This window comes from Pieris brassicae, chromosome 2 (genome assembly GCF_905147105.1).
Source record: "Pieris brassicae chromosome 2, ilPieBrab1.1, whole genome shotgun sequence".
In the NCBI taxonomy this organism is placed as follows: Eukaryota; Metazoa; Arthropoda; class Insecta; order Lepidoptera; family Pieridae; genus Pieris; species Pieris brassicae.
The window spans coordinates 7,425,428-7,451,527 of NC_059666.1; the positions used below are offsets into that span (position 1 = coordinate 7,425,428).

The following is a 26,100-nucleotide window of genomic DNA, read 5'->3' on the forward strand; positions in this document are numbered from 1 at the left end:
CAACGTTTTATTGCTCTATTGTCATCAAGTTTTATTGTTAAGGAACGGCTATGGCGCCATCTGTATTTACGTTATCAAATAAAAGTTTTTAAGACGCGTCGTAAGTCATAACTTCGGAAAAGTAAAGAAAAATTATTTAACTTTCAGATACAAACGTATCTTGTAATCAATATGTAATATGGTTTCAAAGTTTATAAATTCAGATCTTAATTTATTTTACACATATGTATAGTCTTAGCTGTTGTTAATTTTACAGATATCATCTTATCTAAAATACCGTTGTTTTCATACACATTCATAGATTCAAAGAATGGGATAAGATCGTAATTGCATTAATTCACGTCTAACATAAAGTCCAACATTGAATTGACTCATCGCTAGAGAGTGTTATATCTATCTAAAGATGTGTAGATAGAAGATAAAAACCATATGTGTTATTACAATATAATATAAATATTTTATTTATTAAACAAAGATTTCCCGAGCAGCAAAACATAAACGCCAATAACTTTTGATTAAACAGGGCAATTAGTATAATATATTACGTCATAAACATGTCAAAAAATCACATTACTGGCGGCTGATACACCCCATGGCAAAACAAGACGCCGTGCCTGCATTATGCCATAAACCACAGCCGAAACGTAATACGCATTATGACGAAATACTGAGATGTGGTATCGGCAGATAATACGGTTTTATCACCATTTTAGAGGCGCGCATGTAATCGCTATTATTTAAGGGTGTTGTTATAAACTATGAATGGAAAATTATACTTGGAGTGTATCACATATATTTAAATTACCTTTATATACTACTAAATAATAGCCATGAACAATTTACTTACGTAAATTTAATGTGAGTTTATCTAAAAATCGCAAAAAGCACAGCTATTTACTTATTGTTATTTCAAATTTTATTTATTGATTAAAATTCACACACATAATACTATACAATATGTTACAAGCTATCTCTTTTAAAATATATGACAATTATAGTATACATAGATTTAAAAAATTTAAATAGGTACCTTAAAAGTAAATATAAAAAAATAATACAATAAAAATACTAGTATTTTTAATTTACGAACATACAAACTCGAAGCAAGCGTACGCTTTCAAAATTTGTGACCAACTTTCATTATTTAGATGAAAATACTTTACGGGAAATATTGCCAGAGATCACCCTTAGCATTTCCACTAACACTACTTTCCACTCATAAATCCCGTCTGAACGCCGCATCCTGACGAGCGCCACTTTTTATTACACTCGCCGTCATTACAGAGGGACCGATGCTATCTATCACGGAATATGGCTGTTTATTTGTTTTTATGTTCCAAATAATATTCCCAAGGAAATTAATGGCTCAGATATATTGAAGCCACATCTGGATAGTGTCATTTAAGTTTAGCACGGCGCCCCTATCATTTTCCTGTTATAATAACGCGAATATCAATATTCTTATTTCAGAATACTAATAAGAGTGGCTGAGAGATTATTGCTAGTTCTTTTCGTTCGTTCTACGCACTTGAGAACTGGCAGTAAAGTAATAGCATTTTATAAGAATTTCTTTTTGACTTTCAAAAGTGTACATTGTGTTACCTAAATGAATTCGATTTTGAATTTGAATTTAATATACTAAATTCGGTAGTCAAATATAAACATTCACAATCGAAAGAACTATAAAGAAAGCAAACAAATGAGTTATATAAATCCTTTCAATCAAAACTGACGTAGTTTATTATACATTAAATGCAATGCAACCCTCAAGCAGCATTCGTACATTCCACAACAAATTCTGTACAGGGTAGAGAACCCAGAATTGAGAACGCTGTTTATTCTAAGGGGTAGAACTGTTTAAGTAACCCATTTGAATGCATACTTGTCCGTCACTCGGCGCTATATCGAGAGAGAAGCGAACTGAGAGCTGTTACCAAACCACCACCGTATTCTGACCTCCCACGCCTCGCGTGTTGCACTATTTAAAGGAGAGATAAGGACAAACAGGAACAACAGGATAGTTCACACTTAAATGGTCGGTGGGTTGAACGAGCCAACTTGTCACATACGCGATTAAACCTGATTGTGATGTAGGCTCACAGGATAACTGTTGATTTGATTTTATGTTACGCCGAAACGTCTGTTTGCGCGTTTATAGCTTATAAACTCTGGTTTGAATCGAACTGTATCGACAAATAAAATTGACTGTTAAACGATTATGATACCGTGCGAGCGTTTGGATAATATCATGGTTTTGTCTTTATTGCTTTTAGAGATTTACATAATTTATTTTATGTACTTCGTAAATACACAATACGATGTTGTTACAGTGTGATCTGTGGTAGAAAGGATAAGTCTTTAGAAAAATAAGCTGTATATACTTTCTGATATTTTTAAATTTCAAATTGTATTATTTCGAAGAAACATGTTTAAAAAAATGATATAGTATTTAAACATTGCACTAATTTCGTTCCTAAGCACAAGTTTGTGCCAGAAACTAAGCATTCGCAATATTAAAACGAGAATAATAATTCCCATAGTCCATATTTTATAATCAAGATAACCTTACACTATATCTGATTTACAAACATCCGCACTAGTGATGGTAATAGAAACAAATTGCCATTGAAGGATTGTCTTAAGATATTAAAAATAACATTATTTTTCTTGAATGAGTACACAACCATCAAGAGCAAAGAAGGTGGAACACATTACATTCACAGAAGTTTCTCGAAGCTGCCGCCCTCAAACGTGCTATAAATAAGGGGGGCACAACAAAAACTCTCACAAGCATCACCTCGGCACGTCACCCTGCTCAGATTTCATTACCATAAAGAACTGGAGGCCTTAAAACCCCCCAGTCTAAAAGGTGACGTATACCACCCAAACACACATGACCCGCCACCCCACATAGCTCAAACCCGCCACTGCCTTGTTTTAACTCCTTGCATCGGGGTGAAGGAGATCTTACTAGAGTGGACGCTTGGAATCCCAAAGCGGGCCGGTCCCCGCGTCGAAATGTGCCGTAAATCGTCATAAAACTGTCTGGATCCATGATGTGACGCTGCCCGGGGGTAATTAAAGGACAATTTATAGTTTTGCCCGCTTCTCCCCTTTATGGAGACGACCTCCTCACGACGGATGTCGAAGCGTACCTCGTTTTTGCTTAGGTTTTCTTTAGTCGTATTAATGTTATTTCATTATTTCTAATTTATGTATCGCCGTAAATTAAATGGTTTGAGCAGTAGCGCTATTATGAACTAGTTTTCTGTTAACAAATGTCATACAATGATTACTTAATTAGTCACGAAAGCGAATATATGAAAAGGCCCTTTATATAGACTGGCCTTAAAACATATTATAATTAATGAGTGATTAAAGTTATTTTAATTGACAAAAATACAAGTTTAAATGGACTTTTTATTCAAGTTTAAAAGGACATAATTAAATTACCTACATTCATCGTGACAGATTAACAAAGAGGCTTCGTCAAGTTGAAAAATAGCGGTTTTAGCTAGGTCGGTGAAGAAATATCACGCGTCCATATAAATCCGTGGGTTTAGTGCTATGCTAATCTCGGGTCCACCTTGTGTAATTAGCTCGTCTCTTATTTTAGTTAGAAATTTTGTTTATTTTTTGTTAGCACACCGAATGATGATACTTCTTCATCCATATTTTATTTGTTGCTTACGTACGCCATCTTTTAACAATAAATTGAACTTAAAGCTAATTCCGTTTTTTTTTTGGAATGTGTTTGTTTAATTTAAGATTCAAACATTAACGATCGTTAACAACGTTTAACTTTAAAAAACTGTTGGATCATTATAACTTCACTTAAGTGTCATTAATTATGATTAATTGTAGAATGTAAAGCAGTTGAAAATTAGACTATAGAAATTGTTAATTTCAATGTCAAGTTCAATGAAGCAATTCCCGCGACCATAGTTAACTTTTAACTATGGTTGTGGACTCAGTTTCCTCATTAAGACTCTTACTAAGTTCGTTGTGCGTAAAGTCCTAGCTAACTAAACTTTTATTTATGAAGAAGGTAAAAATGCACAACTGCAGGCTGGGTAACTAAATAAGCCTAACTCCTTCCAAAAGCACAGAAGTCTCCTGGATACCTCGCAGGCTTCAAGGAGCGACCTCACTGCTCCGAGGATTTTTGCACATTGTTTAGCCACAGCCTCACATTCCAGGACTACGTGGGTGACTGATTCCTCCGAGCTAAAACAGTCACCTCATATGTTTATTAAAATGATAATGGGCCATAATTGTCCCTATCATTGTTTTGAGGTTAGTTCTGTTTAGGATTAGAATTCGCTTTATCATTAGCGAGTTAACTGCTGGGAGAGCCATTTTGGTCTACAGCCTGCGCTTCGCGACCATCGTTGATGATGGAGTTTTGAAGAACTTTGGCGAATCTAGGTTCGCACTGGCGAGAGGGACAAGGGAATGAGCATTCCGGAGCCTCTCCTCACAAGCTCGTGAGCAGCATCATTGCCGAGAGATCCATTACGTCCCTCCTGTGTGTCCGATTTGTCTTTAATCGGAGAAAATTTTTAACAAGGCCTTTAAGTAAACCAAACTTAAGAAATTTGATTATAAAAGTGTAATTTTCTTTATTAATAATTGTTATATATATATATGTTACATTGAATAATATTTATGTACTTACTTTTGATAATAACAACATCTCATGTGTCCATTCCAAAGAAATAAAGACACAAACAAAAACTATCATCGTAGGTTCGTGTGTGTTGTGTTGCAACAAATTCCGTAGCATCGTAACCGCGTAGATGTGCTACATCACAACCCAATTTCGTAGACGCGTCCCACGAATAAAAAACAAGGAAAAATCATTTTAATATATCCTCAATAACATGAGACCTTATTTATATCGTCAATAACACTTCAATAATGACGTTACCTAAATTGAACGGGCTTTTTTACCGATGTAATATTCAGAATAACAAAAGCGTGATCTGTAATATATACAAAACTATCAGACCCGACAGACGTTGTTGCCCTGCATGATATTTCAAGCGATTAAGTTATTAAACAAAGTATGGAGCAGCGTTATCTGCCGGGCTAATTTGTGAATCTAACCTATCCAGGGCTCCACCCAAACGCGGACAAAAAAATCATCAAATAGGTCCAGCCGTTTAAGAGGTGTTCAGTGACATATACACATACAGTAGAATTAAATATATGTATATCCTATTTTTTAAGTAAGATCAAACTGCACACGGTGTGCAAATTTGATTGAAATCGGTAGTTAAGTAAAAGTTTGTAATTTATATATATATAAAAACAAACTACATAAATATGTATGTTATGTATTTACGAAATATTACACTCAGTGACCAGTTCTCTCTGCCTGATTGTTGATCTTTGTATCTACGACTCACTATGTTTTTCAAATATAATCGACATTAAGCGTTCTCCCTGGATTATTATAATTACCTAATTGCAGAGTAATAATTTAGAAACCTTGTAAAATTCTTTTATGTTACCATAAAAAGAGTTTAAAAATAGTGCATTAAGCCAATTTTTCTAAAGACATATCCAATCGTTTTCATAAAGACATATATTGATTTATCAGTATAATTGTTTTCATTTTCAGATTCACAAAGTAGAAAAGATAAAAACAATTTAAGTTCCCTCAAATTTAAATACGGTATCATCCATAAATGTTAGTATGAAGCGGCGACTGCAAACTTTCCGAATAATCCGTATTTTCGTTCATTATTTAATGAATTATGTTGATTACGCTTGGCCTGTGCCGGTACAAAAGTTTTTCCTATCTCAAGATATAACTTGAGTCGTAAACTCTTAGTACGAATGTATGGAGAATTTTATTCTTCATTTAATTCTTACGAGCGCAGTTTTTTGTACGTAGAATTAATAAAAAAATAAAATCCGCAGTGAATTTATTAATAATGTTTAGAAGTATTTTTACAGTAGTCAAAGTAATTCACGCATCTCGGTCTTCAACTTAACATTTTAATTAATTGTGAATAAACTGGCATGGAAGGCATAAGAATAATCACAGAAACGAGAAGAATATTTTTTGTAAATATGATAAGAATAAATCACTGAATTATATTTGGAAAAGCTTTCTACGTTTACGACTTCCACAACTTACAACTGTAGGCTTATCGGCCGGAAGCCGAAACTATTCTGGTCACTTAGCATCCAGCAATTAGCCACCGCGCCTGAGCCTTGATAAGAACTTTATTAAACTTCGCTTTCTTATGTTTAACTACGTATGCTATAATATAAGGTTCTAGGTATTGGTGTAAGTTTTAAACTCAAATTTAAGATTATAATTATGACTGTACGACTTCACCTTATATATCTATAAAACTGGTATTTTTATTGAAAAACACGCCTTTTGTTGTAACTATCAGGTACCAGAAATAAAACAACTGAATGTAATATTTTATATAATCAATAAACTGCGGGAAAGATATAAATAGCCGTACAAATTAATACAACTACCACATTATTTCGACCACCTCATTGGATGGTTGATACTCTTGACGTATATTAGGAAAGTTGTAGGTTCAATTAGCGCCGCTATAATGATGAAAGCTGAGCTGATGACTAATTTAGGAAAAACCTTAGAAGAACATCAACAAAATAAATTCCGGCGTCGTTCCGTAATTGAGGTTACAATGACTTTTAAAATTACAGGACAGCAAGCAGATTTTGCTTACAAGCCGAAGAAGTAGGTTTTATAAATAGTCCAATCATTATAAATAGGCTGTATATACTGAGGGTGGCTTTGATATATTGTTATGATTATCAGAAATTAATCGTTTAAGAAGTTAGTCGATTTCTGGATGAGTAATTGAAAGGAACTCTGCCCATTCGCTGTGCTCGAATACATTTTAATGTCTAATTTTATGCGTTACGTGCGCTGTGAGGCGAGAGGCGTCTGGGGACCTGATTTGCACAAGTAATGATAAATGTAAAGCTTTGAATCAATTTATGATACCTCAACTTTTAATCGAAGCTCAAAATGGTTTTATGTTCAAATATTATGTAAAATGACAACTTTAGTATATATTCTAACAAACTTATTATGTACGCTGACATCGTTCAAACTACGTGACCCATCCATGTAGTTCCAATCTATATACGGAATGTTATTAATAATTTGTGAAGAAAAAAATCCGATTGTTGTAGTGATAGTAGATTTAAGATTGTTTGGAGTAATATATTATAGCTAAGATGTACACGGGTGAAAAGAAAACTGTGCCCAAAAATGACGAGTTTCATTCAACACATCAGACAACCACATGTAACGATCTTGGGTCTCATGATAGAACCGTGTTCGTTACTATGGCAATCATTTCTTTAATACTTATGGCCGATGTGGTCTTACTGGGAATAGTGCCGTGTTTGTTACGATGGTAAAAAAATATTATTTCCACGATAAATATTACCACTATACCAATCAATATTTAGCCCATAAAGTCGTAACTGTCAATTACAAGATGTAATTTCTGTCTAGCCTGTGGCAATTCATAATAATTATATAATCACTGTTATCTGTTAATTCATCCAATCGACGTCAATTCACACCTGCATAGCTAATGTTATTTACTATAGCAAATCCCCTAAATTACAATCTGATATAATTACGTACAATAATGTTGGTAAAGCTAATTAACGGGATATAATGGTAATTAGATGTTTATTAGTTATTACTTAATCCTATACATTGTCATAATTCGATTTAAATGCGTATTTCAGTGCATTTTTACCATAAAGTATAAAGCAAGTCAACGATTATTGGTATCTTATTTGGAATCGAAATTGAAATGTTTTGAATAAAGAAGAACTGGACTGTAGGCCTTACTTTCTTTTTAATTTTACATAGCACAGAACATAATTAAATAAACACATCACGAAATAATCACTGCCCCACCACAGACTAAATAACTGCCGCGTAAAATTCAAAATGCGAACATAATTTTGACAGCAGCCACCAATAACGCTACAAACGTTTCCGTTATTAACGCTAATTTATAACGCATTGCCGGTGTTTCGCACCTAACGTTGGACATAAGCGATTGTCGTTAAATCTCGCACTATGGCTGGTTTACGATTATGCGCCGATTCGCCAGCAATGACAACGGGTGGATGTTTACGATATAGGGGGCGTCAGACACACCTGATTAACAGTTTCTATTGCCACCGGTTTGTCGTAAATTTTTATTGATTATGTATTGCAGTAATTGGGAGGTGGGGAAATAATGTACTGTATCGTGCGAATTAATTTGATTGAATAGTTTCATATATAACCGCTATATGCTGTATGGTTCGAGCTTGCGTTAATGGCGTCTGCGGCGTCTGCGGCGTCATTCCAGCAACATTAGGGCCGGCCTATGGCAGTCGTTATTTCGAGATATACCTGATACTCCCGCTCACGGAATCTCTGTCAGGTCTAAGTTCTCTTTACAAACAAATTCAAGGTAGGTACTATAATATATTTTTCAGGCATTACTAAAATATTGCTTTCTTACACCCATGTTATATAATATATTAATGAAAAGCTTCGTATCTCATTGTTTCAATTTATTTATCATTATTTCTGAAACAATAAAGACTCGTTTTAATAAAAGCATATATAGTAAGTATAGTAGTAATAAAATACGTTTATTATGGAATATAAGATACAGGTATCACTTATTCCACGTCCAAGTCATTAGAAGTACGCAGAATTGGCCTCACTCAGTTCGCTAAATCTGGACTTTAGGGCAAGCCTTGTGACCAGAGCACTGATGGTAACACTGAAAATGTTTAGAAAATGAAAGACGGCTTAATATAGAAAGTTGCCAATACTTTTATTGTTTGTAGAAGCAAACTCCGTTCCTCTCTATGCATCGTCACATTCGATAAAACCACTGAAAAAAGCAGTGGGCCCATTCTTCCTTATGGGTCTCTTCTATGGCATTCTCGTATGTTTTCACCGCATGTTCGGGGCATCTAAAGCCAATACCTCGAATTTCATCTTTAGTTCTCGGGAATAAATGAAAGTCGCAGGGCGCCAGGTCAGCACTGAATGGCGGATGACTCATTATCTCGACACCGGCTATAGTCAAATATTCATCAGTCCGTTTTGCGGAGTACGCTGAAGCATTGTCGTGGTGAAGGAGGATCCTACTTCGAGGGCGCTGCTCTCGATTTTTTTTCCAAGAGAATACCAGTCTGTAGTAACGGTCCTTCCATCTTCTAGCACAACTGTCGCGAAATGACCTTTCCGACCAAAGAATGAGGTAATCATCTTTTTTCCTTGACTTCTTCCTTTCTTCTTAGTTGGCCGATCCTCGAAAGGAAACACCCACTGAGCTGATTGTCTTTTGGTTTCGCGTTCGTAGCATATCTAGCTTTCATCACCTGTGACGATCTAAATGTTCGTGTAATATTTTTTGAATTTGACTCATACCAATACCTATGCTTGCCCGTATCTGCTGATATGTCATTCTCTTATCTTCCTCTAACATGCGTCACGCAGCACTGATGTTATCTTCAGTAGTCGCTGTTAAAGGACGTCCCTCACGCGGATCATGATTGAGATTGCTACATCCACGCTTAAACTCGTTAAATCAATTGTAAATAGTGGCACGAGATGGGGCTTCATTAAGAAATGCTAATTGCAGCCAATCATAGTTTTGTGGTTGAGTAAGCCCACAACGAATGTCATAATAAATTTTTTCGTGATCATTATCAAATCACAATATTGAATGGGGTGTTAAAGAAAATAGGATTGGAGTGATCGCCTTGCACAAAGTGGGTATGGCGTCGTCGGTCATTTTCCAGACACTTCAAAAGCCGTATGTTTATATATCGTGCTATCAACATATACAACAACACTTTGTCAATCAAAGAGCAGAAAAGATCGAAGTGACCGCGTGCTGTTTGAACTACAAAGGCTGTTAATGATACTAAAGCCAGAAGTCGATGAAAAACCCCATTAGGGAAACAAAACATCTTATCGTCAGAAATGAACCGCCGCCGTCCCGCCGATATACAGGACATGTAAAAATAAACCCTAAATAAATCTTTACAATTAAAAAGATTAGATCGATCAAAATTCCTTCTGTCGCGATACGCAGGTGAAAAGACCAGAAATCTCTACCAATGAAAAAAGTTTACGATTGAAGAACGCTACAATAAGAAAAATTATAAAGTTTACGCTCACAGTTCTTAAGTAGCTGCTCAAGTGGTCGTAAAGGTATAACGCGGTCATCATCGTGCGTCAGTGATGGTTTGGTGGGGCATGTCTTATCAACGTGTCACAAAACTAAATTTTTGTGAAAAAAGAGACTTCTGCCAAAGTGTATCAAGATACAATCTTGGATCATGTTGTGAAACCTCTGAGCAATACACTTATAAAAAATATACCCTGGACTTCCGAGCAGGATTGCGCACCTAGCCACAAGGCACGAACTACACAAGCCTGGCTTGAAACAAACGTTCCGAACTTTATAAGAGCTGAAGACTGGCCCGCATCTAGCCCAGACCTCAACCCTTTTCAAATTATGGTCAGTTTTAGAGGAATGGCCTGCTCTAAACGACGCGGCGTCATTGAGTCACTTAAAAAATCTTTGGAGTAAGCAGTGGCGAAATTTCCCTTGGAAACATGCGTAAAACTTTAGATTTGTGGCCAAACAGACCAGGTATAAAAGCCAAAGGTGGCCATCTCAAATATAATTATTTTCTTTTAATTTTTGCTGAGACTTTAATAAATATGTATATATATAAATTTTAATTTTGTAACACTAATTAATGTTAATCATATCTACAAATTTTTCTAGTAGTAGATATATTATGTACCTAGTACTATGTACTAAAGAATACTAAAGATTAATACACAAACGCACATCTAAACAAGAAGTTAAAATACCCAGTACTAAGATTATTTAGTCAAAAGCCTTAAGTATGTCATAAGATTAAACAAAAATGGCACGTGTGTAATGAATGGAACACGTACAAATTTGTATCCTATGCTTATATAAAACTAAAAAACACTAAAATGCAATAGCATGATAATTAACTCCGCAACTCTCATACAAACAAAGAAACTAGAAGTCCGCTCAGTGAATCTCCATAAATATCAGATGTCTGCGACATTGTCAACCGGCCACCCTAATTTACTGCTAGTAATTAGGACTTTGCACTTTGCCAAAGCGATTTGCATCGATCGTGGAACCGTCAAAATTATTATCTTGCTCCTGTCCACCATTTGGATACTTGTAGACTACGAGACTAGTATTTAAATAAAATCTATGGTTCTGATCAAGACTTATGTATAAACATTGGATAACATAGTTTGTAAAAGGTATATTTATTACATCATTTATCTAAGTATGTACTTTATATGTCAATCGTATGTATTATAAAATGAAGTCCCCTGGCGAAGTCTATTAGTCTGTATGAATGCGATAATCTCAAAAACAACCGGCCGGACATTTATACCATTTTTACGAATATACAGTGATTAAAAAGGAAGGAAGGTTAAAATTATATCTAAATCAAAACATACGAAATCTAAAGGTGGAAGGTAGATACAGGCCTAATGAGTTTCAAACGCAATAGGTGTGTATCTATTAAGTAATAAAATAATACTAATAAGTGGTCACTTATAATAAAGTGTTACAGTTATGAAAAATAGTATGATACTTTAACGCTGTGTCCAAAACTACCCCCAATTTGATATGTATTTTTAGCTTAAATTTAAATTATAGTTGTTGTGTTTTGTTGGCTATTAAATTATTAATAAGTAACTGTTGTGAAAGATAAACATAAATGATTTTATTTGATAGAAAAAATCTAATATTTCGTATCACAATTCAAAAGGAATATGTTGATCCAAATGTTGAATTGTCAATAGTTTAAACTTTATATATCGAATTCAACGCAATACAATAACAAACTTTCGGTGAGTCCAGTTTAAATTGGTTCAAAAACAAAAGTATGTGCTGCGCTCTATCTGTTTCTTATAGTATTAAATACAAGTTAACAGTAAACTTTAATACAGAAAAGCATGACTAGATGGCGTGATACTCAGTAAAATATTATTGTGATATTCTTGCGCAAGTCACACTATTTATAATTATTATATATATTTAATTATATCTTCACATTAATTTCTGCCTTCAGATTTACAATAATATCACCCTTCTACAAGTGACAACGTAAACTACGTAGTTATTTAGAAATTTTATGTTTCTAATAGATGGCACACTTAGAAGTTTAAAATTGAATAGTAAGGCGCTCAATGACATTATAAAATGATAGCAAATTTCCAATTTAGCGCCAAAATTTGACATTGATGTAAACTTTTAATTTCCATAAAAATGAACTTTTGAAATTTCAACTTTCGGTTTTGTATCAACTATCATGATAACATTAATCACATCATCATAATATTGACTGAATTTTATTATTTTTTAGGTTTTACATTAAATAACTGTATTGTTTAATGGTTATAAATGGTAGTGCAGTGAAACAAATTAACTATGGATCCGTATGAAATAGAGTTTATAGGTGAAAACAGAATAGCTAGTATAATACCAAATTTTTCGTACGACAAAATCTACTTAATTTGTGGTGAATTTGGACCTTTTCGTGCTGGATTACCTATGAACGTTCCGCTATGGTTAGCGGTTATGTTAAAGCAAAAACAAAAGTGTCGAATTGTGCCCCCAGATTGGATGGAAATTGATAATTTGGAAAATATCAAAGAAGAAGAAAAAAGATCCAGGTAAGAAATTCGTGTAACGATTTATCGCTTTAGCGATTGAAAACGAAATCTAGCAATTAAATAAGGAGAATAAATAATTAGTAAATATTTTTTACATGTGTAACTAAATCCCACCTTTTTTATTTACTTAAAATTAATTTTATTATTAATTAGGATTATACAACTTCACCTTCACTGTTTTGTAAACAACAATTTCCCTATAAAGTATTTGTTACTCTAGACTAGCTTAGAGTATGTTATTTGTCTATTTATTATTTTTTAATTTGGTTATTATTTTGATGATCCAGATTTTGTAGTAGTTACCATATCTTATTGGTAATTTATCTTATTTCAGATTTTTTACAAAAATGCCCCATGAACATTATATGGTAGAAGCAAAACTGATATTAGGAGCTGCATCGGAAGATATACCAAATGCATCTGAAATTAAAACTATTATCAAAGACATATGGGATATAAGGATGTCCAAACTACGGACTTCTATGGATGCTTTAATGAAGTCTGGTGGTTCTTATGGTAGACTGGATCATTTAACAATGATGGAAATCAATTCTGTAAAACCACTGCTGCCTTCGGCTATGAATGAATTACTGAAGATTCAAATGGTATTTTAATTTTACTATTATCTAAAATTAATACTATCAAGGTTTTTTTATAAAATGTTATTGTTTGCAAAGCACAGGAAGCTGATCACCTACTACATCATAAAAATGTATATATATATATGTATTAGTATTTTTTTTTTGAATGCATGTATAATTATTTTGAAATATTATTAATAAACCAGTGTTAGCACAAAGCCTTACTCGGCTTTGTTAAAACAACAAATATTACACAAACTTTAATTATTACAGTTTTTTAGATATCTTATTGGCTATCTTTTTACTATATGGAAGTAAAACAAATTAAAAATATTAATAAGTGGAATGTGAGTCATACCTTATATCTTGCTGTTATTTCTTAATTTTTTTATATTTTCAGACATCGAAGAAGTCATCATCAGCAACACTGAATAGTTCTACATTCAGCCAGTCCGGAACTTCACAAAATTTGTGAAAATAAATATCTATATTTTTTTAATAAATTGTACACCATTGGAAATCATCTTTGAAATAATATTTTATAAAAACTGAATGATTTAAATTTAGGCTTTATAATTACAACTTCCATAGTGTCAAATATATTAACTTTTTCCATAATCCAATATATTTCTGACAAATGGCAGTTACGCATAGTCTCGATTCTGAATCTTACCCTTAGTTTGCTGATGCTTAAGATACATCCTATCTCTGATTGTGGTGCATCTAAGGGTTATGGCGATTAAGAGAAATCTTATCTCATTATAATCATTTGGTAATTTTAAAGGAGATGTCTGGAGTTTCTATGTATCATATGGAATTCCGTGTGTAACTAGCTGCCGTATTGGAGAAACTGCCTTTTATATCTTAAAATTTCCACTACAGTAAGAAAATGATGGGAATTGATATTTCATAATATTAGGTTAGATCTAGTTAAAGATTTTTGAGATTCCCACAAACAATGTGAATGTAAAATTCTCACAAAAAACTCACCAGAGCCTTCATGTTTTTCAACATAGATTATTTAAATAAATAAATTTGGAACCTAGAATTGCAAAAGCAATGGCGCTACAATCTTTTTAGTTCTTCCAAATTAGGTTTCTGATTTCTGTAGTTGTTTCATGATCGTTTCATGGTCTAAGGCAAGCCGCCCCACGACGTTTTCCTTCACCATTCGAGCCAATATTAAATGCGCATATAGAAAAAAATCCACAGCCGGGGATCGAACCTACGACCTCAGGGATGAGAGTCGCACGCTGAAGCCAATAGGCCAACACTGCAGAACATTAGTAGAATAGCATTTTAGTAATTAACATTAAATTAAATGTGCCAGATATGTTTTTATGTCATATACATAAGCGTATGCGCAAGATTGCTACTGGTTTTCTCTCTGAGAAGATATGTTCCAGATTAGATGTATGCAGAATAGATATTTTTTTGAGTCCTACACATATTTTCAATGTTTTAAAAATCTATTACTTTCATGGGTTACTTGGTTAAGTAACCAGTAGTCCTTGATTTTATTAAGAAAGAAATCTCTTAATTATTATTATGCATGACAGTTCAATAAAAGATGTATTTAAGAAAAAAAATATATTTTTCACCTTATCATGTAAATCATCTACTCTTAACACTAACTATTCTATTTGTTAGTCTCGTTGTCATTATTCTTAGCTAGGCTAGGTTATTTAGAACTAAATCTAAAGAAACCTACACTAAAGACATTGGCATGAACAGTACTATACTTTTTCCTCCTAAGATAAATAACTATACTATAATAATCTTATCTGTCATGCTATCTCTTACCAACATTATAATGATGGGAAGGACAGAATGATTACTTTTATACAATAAAATATTCTTGGAATTATAATCAGAATGTCTATGGCCTGAATAAAAATTGTATTAAATTATCAAATAATAAAGCCCTCAATGCTTTACATAATCACGATAGGCAATATCCTTAACCTATAGATAATAAAATATGATGCAACGAATAAGTGGTCTTATAATAATGTCTCTGGAATGTAAAATTACCGTTGAGATTAATTTCAAGCAAGCGTTATTTAGAGATCCGAAGTAGAAATTTAGAAAAAAATGGGAATACATACTTAAACAAAATATTAGAATCAAAAAAACGCTTACACAATAGTTCACGACTTGGCCGTCTTTTATTGCGTTGATAACTTTGCTCTGTCTATTTTACATCTCTTTATCGCAAAGTCATCAAAACACTTTGGTCTAACTCCAGCTTGTTAAACGAGGGATTTTATATTTACAATACATTTTTCATGTCCTTCTATACATACAATAAATATATATTTTAATATTCTTAGATATATACATAGACGTGCCGAAATAACATAACCGAACGTGTCTCAAAGTTTCTATACTGTATATGTAAATCTAAATTTAAGTTCTGCATTTTTTAAAACGCCTATTAACTTTGTAAGGCGACAAAAAATGTTCAACGAACGTTTTCTGGCAACACACAATTTTTGCAGGGACCTATAAAAATGTGTGCATATGGCACGGGTAAGTATTAGCTGATCACCTTTGACACATGCTCAGTTTGTTATGCTTTTGACGGCAATGAAATTCAAGAGATCTTCAGTGAAAGGATAACAATGCTGCAAATGCGCTCCTAACTAATATTTACAGCTTATATAAAACGGAAAACTATTTACATCTTATACTAAGTATGTACATCTAAATCTATGACTTTTAAATTTTTTAAATATCTAATACTAAATAACAGTGACTATTTTGGTTTATACAGCGACAATCTTGCTGGGATCAACTTTGACCCGTAAAAATAGGACATCATCTTTCACAAAGTTCCTCTTCTTGAGCATTTCGTGCGAGACGAATCGTGGAAAACCGAATCCTAGTGCATCTGGTTCCTTTGATGGTCGCTGGAAGTTCTTCCAGGTCGGGTCTGGGACGAAGCTCTCGACCATATTGCAGGCTCTGTCTGGCGTGGAGCTTTGATCGAAGAGTGTGAAAGAGACGGTATGGGCGAACGGCCAGCGCAGCAAAGCATCGTATTCACCTGGCAAGATCTTGATATAAACTGACATGTGGGTAGACTCGCCAGCGCCGTTTCCGTTTAAAAATAGTGACGCCTGAAACAATCAAATAATATTAACACAAGAAAATAATTAAAATATTGTATTGCCTTTTTTGTATTCGGTAGTAAACGAAAATAGATTATAATAAAAGACCTGCAACCGTAAATTCCACAATAAAACGACATGACTAAGCTGCACGGATTTAGTAGTACTACGGCCACTGGCAATGGGTTAGTCACGCGATATTATTCACTCAATATAAATAATCTCTCCCTTTGTTTACAAACAAACTAACTTAATTTGCTTGATATGTTATTAATTGAAACTTTAAAATTAAGTTTTTTTTTTGCAATTAATAAAATATGCTTTATCTCACCTGCAATTTATAACCATATTGACTGGTGTAGAAAGCTGGAGATACAAGTTCTACGCCCTCTTTGCATTTAGCTTCGGCCATTTTCGCAGCGAAGTCTGATATTCTCCAGACGAGAGCCCCAGACTGGTTGAGGGCTAATCTTGCGAGAGCAGATCTTAGGGATTCCAATTGACGTGCCTGTCTCGTAGCTACCCCACATACAAGGGCCAAATGCGCCTGGCAGCTTTCTTCAACATGGCGGTCAAGAGCTTGGCGAGTGCCCTGAAATTTTAATGTATCAATTAAAATCAAATTGTTGATAAAAAAAATTTAATTACTACGCCATTGCTATTCGAATTTCGACGTTTTTTTTTGGTAGGTAAAAATCTTATTTTGAGTTTTTATAAATTTCAAAACGGATTTTATTTTACCTTGAAGCGACAACCAGCGTCTCTATAGGCACAAGGCAGAGAGGCAGCAGCGCAGTGATCTCGAAGATGAGCATCCAACTCGTCTCTGGCAGGTGCTGCAGCGCAACGCTGCGGACATGGCACCGGCGCACGCGCACACGATGCTCCATGGGCGCCCACTGTGTCCTGTAATAGTCATATTATTATATTAAGCTCATCGCAATTTTATAGGTTCAAATAACTTTTATTATTGTGTTAAAGAAAATAAATACTTAGAGAAAGCGGAATAGTAATGATAATATAGCCATTTTTAAATAAAAGATACTTAGCACAAAGGTAGCATCATTTAAAACTGGAGAACATAACAGAGTATCCGTATTCTGACAGAACTTAGCGCTATAGGTCTGACATACGTCTAAAATACGACTCACACTATGTTTTGTTTCTGAACTGACCTACAAAAATCTTACTTAAAAAGTGCGACTATATATTGAAAATAGAGTATCTCACCTGTGTGTATCTCTGGCCGCAGTGTCGGCAGGGCACAAGCCGCTTGCTGCAATGTTGCTGCAAATGCTGCTGAGTATGACGGCGCTGCACTTTAGCGCCGCATTTGTTCTCGCAGTAGACTGGCTCGTGACCACAGTTTCCTTGGTGGTCCTGGAATATACGTCCATTATTAACTTTTAAGGTTTTCAGTTCGACCTAATTTTACTATGTATATTATCACAGATTATATAAATTGTAAGAAAATAATAGAATATAATTTTTAGACCGAACTTATGTGAAGTAATTGGCTATACATCAAGTCAAATAAGCGAAGTGATTATGTTTACGAATAAATTATTTATTTTAAATTATTATTGTATCTTAACAGTTACTACTAATACGATATAACTCCACAATAATACCTTTACTACAATACTTAAAATACATTTAAAGAATATATAACTCTTGTAACTAGCAGCTCTTGTGAACTTAGCAAGCGTACAAGCAAATAGGTCTACCTCGATATTCTCATAAGCTCTATTTGTTTTTAAGGATGAAAAAATTACCTCAAGCGCACTGCCAGAGAACTCCTTAGCACAGTGCTCACAATTGGTGCGGCGACGTGGGCAGGTGTAACGCAGGTGGTCTTGCATTAACACGCGCGGGATCATCGCACCGCACTGCGCAGCGCAGAGCACTGCATCGTGCTTGCAAGTGTTTAAATGCGCCTGGAATGAGAAACAAAAGAAAGGAATAAGAAAAACGTTATATAACGTTATATATAAAAATAAAATATATTTTATTTTTAAAGTAAATAAGACGTCTAAATCACACGGTTTTGCTTTTGTTGGGTTTGCTTTTGTTCATACAATATAATGTTTGTGTCAATACTTCTATATACATAGATTAATATTTTATTAGAATAATCAAAAAATCTAAGAATGCGAAAACACAATGTATACACCTAACCTACCTTAAATTTATGTAAATTTTCTCATAAAGTGAATGAAATTATTTGAGAAATATATTTGAACCGATACAACTGGTGACGCCAGAGAATGCGCAGTTTTGCATCGGTATATAGTTAAAATTATACTTTATACGATACTGCTATGGTGCTAAAATGCATACTAATAAAATATCACTTCATAAAAAACCATATCCAAGTACTACCTCGATTCAACAGAATGACTTAATTTTATATGGAGTGCCGATTAAGTTGTTACTTTAATTTACAAATCCATCAATCAAATTCACTTTTAAGGTAACTACAACATATGTTTGAACTAAATTTTAGGCCAAAAAATAAATTTTATGTGAAAATTTGTGTGAATATGATTTATCAATAAAACATGCTGACTTTATGTAATAATATTGCGATAGTGTCCTACTTAACAGTTGTAAATCAAGCTTATCATTTTAACATATCAACAGAAATTATCATTTAAACTTTTGTTCTGAGTTCGATGCATCTATCTGAAAATTAATAAAATTGGAATTCCTTCAAATACCTAATTACTAAAATTTATTTATATACTATTTACGCTGATTCCTCATTCAGTAAAGAATGTTTATCGTCCAACAATCTGTTTACTCAATAAAACATCTGATAAAAAAATATGCCAAACACGGAGAGTATCTAAATTTGAGCCGTTTTATCGCTCACCTGATTACAATCTATCTAAAATGTTTACTATTCTCAACATACCTTCAACTTGCGAAGCTCGTCAGACCATTGACATCCTTCTTTGTGGTGAATGCAATACACCACTGAACCCATTATAGCCTTCTCCGATTCCGGGTCCGGATAAATCTATAACAAAATAGATAAACCTTGAATATAAATTTAAAAAATTACCAAAAATCGCTTCAAGCAATATTTACATTATTCGAAGTAAACAAGTTGCAATTAGATGAAACCTTTTTAAACTTATTAACTATATATTTAAGCATTTTGAAATATTGAAAGTATACACGTCAAGCAACACTACTAGACTGATGAGAGCGCACGCGGCGCGCCATAACGGATTAAATAGGACAACGCGATCAAAAATAAACCACATCTCATACAGAAAATCAAACAACGTACCGTACGATCGAATATGGAGCACATAGTTTGTATAAAATGGCAGATTTTTCGCGCGAACGAGAGCTCTGGGCAAGGGCCTGACACAAAATGCATATCGTTCCCGTTTGAACAATTTCGTTATCTTTATGGGTGCAACGAACAGATGGCTCTTGGACCACTGTTGCCTTGTTTGCGCCGAGATAAGCGTGATTTTTTACTTCCCAAAACAGTAATGAATGAGGCAAATACACGCTAAGAATCTCATAAGCGGTACTTTCACACGCTTAGATACAGTGAAAACTGAGAGAATGCATTTGTCCGCAATTAGTATCTAAACAATGAACGAACAAAAAGTTCAGCGTTGTTTGTAAACAAGAACTAACGATGTCACATACAACCGAAACATCTTTCACAGATGTCACAGCCCCAAAGTATGTGAGTAAATAAATGATAACGCGAATATCACTCTGGATTAGTTCAATACTGCATCTCAATAAACTCCCAACATAACGCCGCTACTAAACAAGCAGTGGACGTCGAATCATTCATTAAAGTTGATAAAAATACAACTGAGTAGTTACGATGCGTTCTATTTACAAACACTGCTGCATGTGGTCATCGCCATGGCTTCTGCATAACAGCACCTTAGAATCCGTATTCTATAAATTAGGATAAAGCGCATTATACATTTTGCTAATACATGGAATTATGTGACTTGTTATTCCGTAACAAAGACGAAAATTGTGTAGACGAGTGACCGTGGATGATCGCTCTTAAAGCTGTCCGTGTATAAATTTACAAATATAGAATGTTATTTGTGTCGTATTCTAAAAAGATGAACCGCGATGTGTTGAACTCTCCCGCATCGCTCAATTATAGAACGCGTTGTATCGTAAACACGAAATGCGATATTTTATTGCGCTTACGACGTTTTGACAACGAAATTGCATGTGTAGATTAAAATTAGAATGTTTGCTATGAGCAAAAATATAAAAGTCTGTTTGAATACACAATCAATTCAAAAAACGTAGCTAAAATAAAAACAAAGCAATAATGAAGTAACTTTATGACGGTCTAAAATAAATTGACTTCTGTATGTAGAACTCAAGATTTCAAAGCAACACATACAGTCGTAACAAATAACATATTAGTGTGATAAATTAATCAAGAATTTGTATGTGGAATGTCATCAACGTAAATATTCTTGGACGCCGGACGAGACACCTACATGACAAGTAATTACTTTACCTCAAACAGAATAAAACTTTATGCAGGTTAAAGATATGATTTACTTTTCAAATCGCTAGTATATGTATATAGTCTGAGGATTTCACAGACTATCAATTAGTTGAAGAATATAAAATTTATAGTTACCATTTAATGACTTATTTTATACCAATAAGTAATACTTAATTTAAGATTACGTGGGAGACGTGATGCAAGTAAATGGGTGGGCGATAGGTTTTGCTATGTAATTGGATATTATTCCTTATATGAATAACCTGTTTGGAGATTCCTTAGTTTTGAAATATCAGTAGACAAATATTTTTGCATTTGATTACAGATGTTCTCGTACATAGTCAAATGCAAAAATATTTATAACCTCTGACAGTAATTTATATACTTGGTAATTTCCCTATGATAAATTATGTGTTATTGTTTATTTGAACAGTACTGTTTCGCCCGCCTCAATTCTGCTTATTTAAATTGAAAACGTTATTTTTACTGTGAATGTTGTTTTCGACTTCACAATTGCCACAATTTATTAGCTACCATATCCGGTGTTACGTCGTATTAATGGCTAATTGTGGAATAATAAAAATTTAGCTTAAGCTATGCATCATAACTTTTACGAATAATCCTTTGAAAGGTTTTTACAAGTAATACAATAATTTATTATGTAAGTAGCGATACGATGTTCTGTAATTTATTGACTAACTAGATAAAAATATATCCTATCGATTCGAGGGTTCTTTTAAAGATATTTATAAAAATGTTAAAAAACTTTAAAACTGATTACGAGTAGTAATCAGTATAAATCTGTTATATCCTGTGGTTTTGTAGTTGAATAGTAAAAAAAGGTTCTTTGTTGACGAAAATAATTGGTTATACAAAAACATACTTTAGATATATTTTTTTCTTCGTAACACGCTTGATGTCACACAATTTTGTGTTTATTGAAAACGAGTGAACTAAATAGTGTATTTACTATAGCTTACTACATGTTTACATTCTCACGTCAACGGCCGACAGCCGACAGGTATCGTCTGGTTAATCTTAGCCTATCATAAGGTGCATGTCAATGAACACCATGTTCCTTTGATGTTTAAAAACACTTGTCAATTGTCAAGGCTGTCACTATGACACTTGCTGGAAAGTTATTTAATTGGAAACTGTACACGTCTATAAATTGTTGAAAATATAGAATAATAATATAAAGCTACAATAAATAAATACATTTAAATTTGTTAGATGACGTGAGAATTGAAAAATGCGCAAAATTTGTAGCTTAGTTTATAAAGTAAGAGAAATTTGTAAAACACCGTCACGATTGTTATAACCTATATCTTAAGTCTACTTTATAATGAGGCTGGACAGGTCTTTTAGTGATAATTTTAACGCAAATCTGTTAAATGTATTAGAACATATATAAATATTAGGATAAAAACAATTCTGGCAGGTGAACTTTTATTTACAAAAAATAAAAATATCCTTTACCAGCGAACTAAAATTTAATTACATCCTCGTAAACTAAATAAATTGAAAGACTGTTTACAATATTAAATTATGGTAAAAAACTTAGAGCTAAGGAGCGGAAATGAGTTCGATGGCCGAGTGTAGCGGAACCTTACTTGGAATATGTAATCACTTTTACAATTGTAATTAGTATTGTTAGCTGGTTATGATGTAGGAAGATGTGCTAGATATTTGTTACTGTTATAGTTAAAAGTAGCATAGTTAATACACGTAAAGGGCGACCCGTGAACCATCAGCAAGTTACCTACGTTTTATTCAGGTACGCTCGATTCGCTATGCTTATACGCGGTTTTTTATATTCCTCGTGTCTTATAAGACCCAGCTTTACAATATCATTAAAAAACTGTTATCTAATAGATAATATTAAGAAAGTACTTTGTACTTACACATACATCTTTTAAATTACATTAAGAAATTGCTATATTAAAGTAGTCGTAATAGGATTATACAATGTATGTATTCTTTTGTTATACGTAATTTTACTTGTGTTATATTTGATATAGGCCACCAATTTCCAAAACTTGACAGTTTATTATCGGCGATCCCGGCTAATGCGTCTAAATTGGGCTTTGTTTACAAAATGTCAATCATATCTATGAATGTGCATCAGTCTTGAAAGATTTAATTTAAAATTGCTTTATGAAGTTGGAAATATCTTTTAATTTAATTGACTGTCAATTCTGGTACCAGAAAATCTCCCATTTAGAATTCACTAAGTGTAGTAACGGACGGTAAGGATGAAATAAAAAACACGCAAGACGAAGCCTTCAAATGTAATTGGAACAATTGACATAACATGACGTTTCATGTCGCGTGTCAACGCGGATTTGGACTAGAGATACTGTTGACGAATCACAATCGAACTGTGCAATAGCTTCATCTTTCGTTTTACATTCTAACTATATATTTTACGTCTTGACAATCCTGTAAAGAACTTCTAAGGCACAACTGTCAGTTACGAATGTATTTTAATTCATTATCAATATACAATAAATATCCAGAACATTAAAAAGAACCAGAAATGTCCCACTTGACAGATCCTCACTTCAATTAATGTTAGAACATCTCAGAACTCGGGCGATCGAGTTACATTTGATTTAGAATACATGTGTTTATTTTCATTTATTTTTGGTCGGTTTTGGACGAATGGTCTCAGCATATATTCTTGAAGTCATTCCGCAAATATACTTTTTGTAAGATAAATATTCCAGAACAGTCGAAACAGTGATGCGCATAATAATTTGGTATAAGAATAGCCAAATCGGGTTTTTTGATAATAGAAAAACCTCATGAAACAAGATCTATTTGATGTAATCAATTGAGGTCACAGTCCTTTCCTAACACATTAAAATTCGTATGACATTTACACAAACATCATGTCAAGGTTGACATTTAACAATATAAAAGTTCTATGAAGTTAAACTATTATATGTTGGCTTTGTCATATAATTATTACAGTATTATTATATCTATTATAAAATGTTGGTATATTTTAATATTTCCTATAATTAAAGAAAAGTAAGGCGTATAAGGACCCTTATCATTCAGGGCTGCGTGCGTAGTATGTTTAATCAGATTAGGGTAAAAAACCGCCATCACTGAGGAAGGCGTGGACCTTTAGTTTGTATTTCGTTTACTTCAATAGCTTCCGTCCTGCCCGTCAGGCCCACCCCGCGACGGCCCAAGCCGAGGTTCAAGTCTCGCAGGAGACGCCCTTTCGCTGATCAAGGGAAGAAAGCCCATTTCAGCCGAGCTACGCTTTCTAAAACAGCCCGAGCTGAACTGTAAATGACCTTAAGGCCAACAGCGAGATTGTATATCAACAAAAAAAGTAGTATGTTTTCGACCTATTCTAAGAACTACACACAAAAATTCGGAGGTGGTTGGTTACAAACACCGAAAACACTGGAATTTTTATATATGTATTTAAATTTTATACTTTTTTATTTAATTATTATATATATATATATATACATATAATGTGTAACACAAGTAAAACTAATCAAATAATTGTTATAACTTCAATATTACGCGAAATCTCTGAATTTAATCAAATATATTTTTATGTAGTTTAATAACTTAATCATAAACATTAATCTCTCAAAGATAGCTAATAACTGTGTTATGTAAATTTGTGAAGAGGTCAATAAATAAACTTATCTTCTGACAATGTATTGAATAACTATTTATTGTACATAATGCTGCACTTGAACATTATCAAATTGACAAGAGGTTACGAAACTGATATCAGTTCCGGTGGTTTGCGTTGATTTATACGTTCGTAAGCAGAAGACTGTCGGCGCGTCTATTGTGGTAGACTGATACATTATCTCGATATTGCTTTAATTAGTTACGAAATATTGATGTTTGGCGTCAAAGATAGTAAAGTTGCTCAGTCTGACATGGACAAACTCTTCGGAATTAAAACTAGGTCTTAATTTTAACATATTACTCTCATTAAACGGCAAGAGTATAACAACATGTATTATAATATATAAGAGGCTTACACATTTAAAAAAATAAATAATTCACGTAAATTCAAATATAATGCACCAATATTATTGCTAACAGTACATAGTAGACAATATTATAATTTATAGTACCCAAAAGTAGTAGAAGTTTTGAATTAATATGACCTTATAATCTCTAATCCACTAGGAAATCCCTAGCAATAAACTCCCCCATAAATAAAGTCAAGTAGCCAATTGAGTATGCGTCCGCGCAGATTGATCGATCACCGGAAACCGCCATTGAGCAATTGTGAGTTCTCGCCGGCAATTCGGACATTGATCCGCGAATCATTCGCCATTAAGCTTAATACCCAATAATATAAGGCAAAGAAAGAAATATTAACTAGAAATCAAACTACTTTGCTCTTCGTATTTCGAATTATTTGGAACCTGCATTCTCAATCTACACATATACCTTGTTACTCATGAACAATAACACTCCATTATGGAAGTCAACTCTATGACTCGATTTCGGAATAACTATTGCAAAGGATAATTTGCCACGGAATTTTCGATCCAACCTCAAACGAACTAAAAGTTTAGTAATAGACAATAATATTAATATTTGAAAACGTTAAACAAATGCAGCCTCAATAAATGGATAGCGTTATTATACTTTTTACTTAATATCTATCCTCTTCGTTCATATGAAAATAGAGAGAGGCACAACAATAAAAATGGAGCGATGACAATATTACGATATAGTCGACGAGTTAACCTCGTAGTAAAGTGCTAAAAGACGTAATAGCTGCGTTACGGTTCAAATAACTTTGTTAACTATTATTTATTTTAGGACAAGGACTGTTATTTATTTTACGAGAGTTGATTTAATAGTTAATACTATTATTATGTTTAAAAAAATAGAGACTACTGAAAATGAGATGTGATATTAAAATTTTATCGAATTGCTTTTTTTTGGTTGCAGGTTTTATAACTTTAAAATAGACTTTCCTCGCTAATCGCAGATCAATTGTAATAGTCGATAAGTGTTATAGAGCCGAGTTGGCCTAGAGGTTTTCAACGTGCGACTCATTATTGGGATCGTAGGTTCGATTCGCGGCTGTGCCATGGACTCTCCGTC

The 26,100-nt window shown here is 33.5% G+C and overlaps 2 protein-coding genes across 5 annotated transcripts in view; one reads left to right on the forward strand and one right to left on the reverse strand.

Annotated features, from left to right (window-relative positions):
* Nucleotides 1–12,264: 12,264 nt before the first annotated feature.
* LOC123720154 (probable DNA replication complex GINS protein PSF2) lies at nt 12,265–13,882 on the forward strand. The gene is made up of 4 exons (XM_045676670.1): nt 12,265–12,283; nt 12,472–12,781; nt 13,116–13,386; nt 13,763–13,882. The coding sequence occupies exons 2-4, from the start codon at nt 12,537–12,539 to the stop codon at nt 13,835–13,837; spliced, it is 591 nt and encodes a 196-aa protein (XP_045532626.1). The 5' UTR covers nt 12,265–12,283; nt 12,472–12,536; the 3' UTR covers nt 13,838–13,882.
* Nucleotides 13,883–14,937: 1,055 nt separating this feature from the next.
* LOC123720637 (TNF receptor-associated factor 4) overlaps nt 14,938–26,100 on the reverse strand; it is a 57,887-nt gene continuing 46,724 nt past the window's right edge. For 2 of the 4 annotated variants that reach the window (XM_045677335.1, XM_045677334.1), the window contains 6 exons: nt 19,393–19,497; nt 18,251–18,412; nt 17,706–17,855; nt 17,217–17,381; nt 16,807–17,067; nt 14,938–16,484 (listed from right to left, as the gene is read on the reverse strand). In XM_045677335.1, coding sequence (XP_045533291.1) covers nt 16,131–16,484; nt 16,807–17,067; nt 17,217–17,381; nt 17,706–17,855; nt 18,251–18,412; nt 19,393–19,497 — 1,197 coding nt within the window. In that variant the 3' untranslated portion in view covers nt 14,938–16,130. Of the gene's footprint in view, nt 16,485–16,806; nt 17,068–17,216; nt 17,382–17,705; nt 17,856–18,250; nt 18,413–19,392; nt 19,498–19,604; nt 19,669–19,773; nt 19,832–26,100 lie in introns of those variants that run through there. The other 2 variants (XM_045677337.1, XM_045677336.1) reach the window with 2 other exon arrangements.

What these genes read in the sequence shown, in the direction of transcription:
- LOC123720154 (XM_045676670.1), top strand. Translation starts at nt 12,537, where the DNA reads ATGGATCCGTATGAAATAGAGTTTATAGGTGAAAACAGAATAGCTAGT. An exon ending in GAAGAAGAAAAAAGATCCAG is followed by an intron (nt 12,782 to 13,115) that starts GTAAGAAATTCG and finishes ATCTTATTTCAG; the next exon opens with ATTTTTTACAAAAATGCCCC. An exon ending in AATTACTGAAGATTCAAATG is followed by an intron (nt 13,387 to 13,762) that starts GTATTTTAATTT and finishes TTATATTTTCAG; the next exon opens with ACATCGAAGAAGTCATCATC.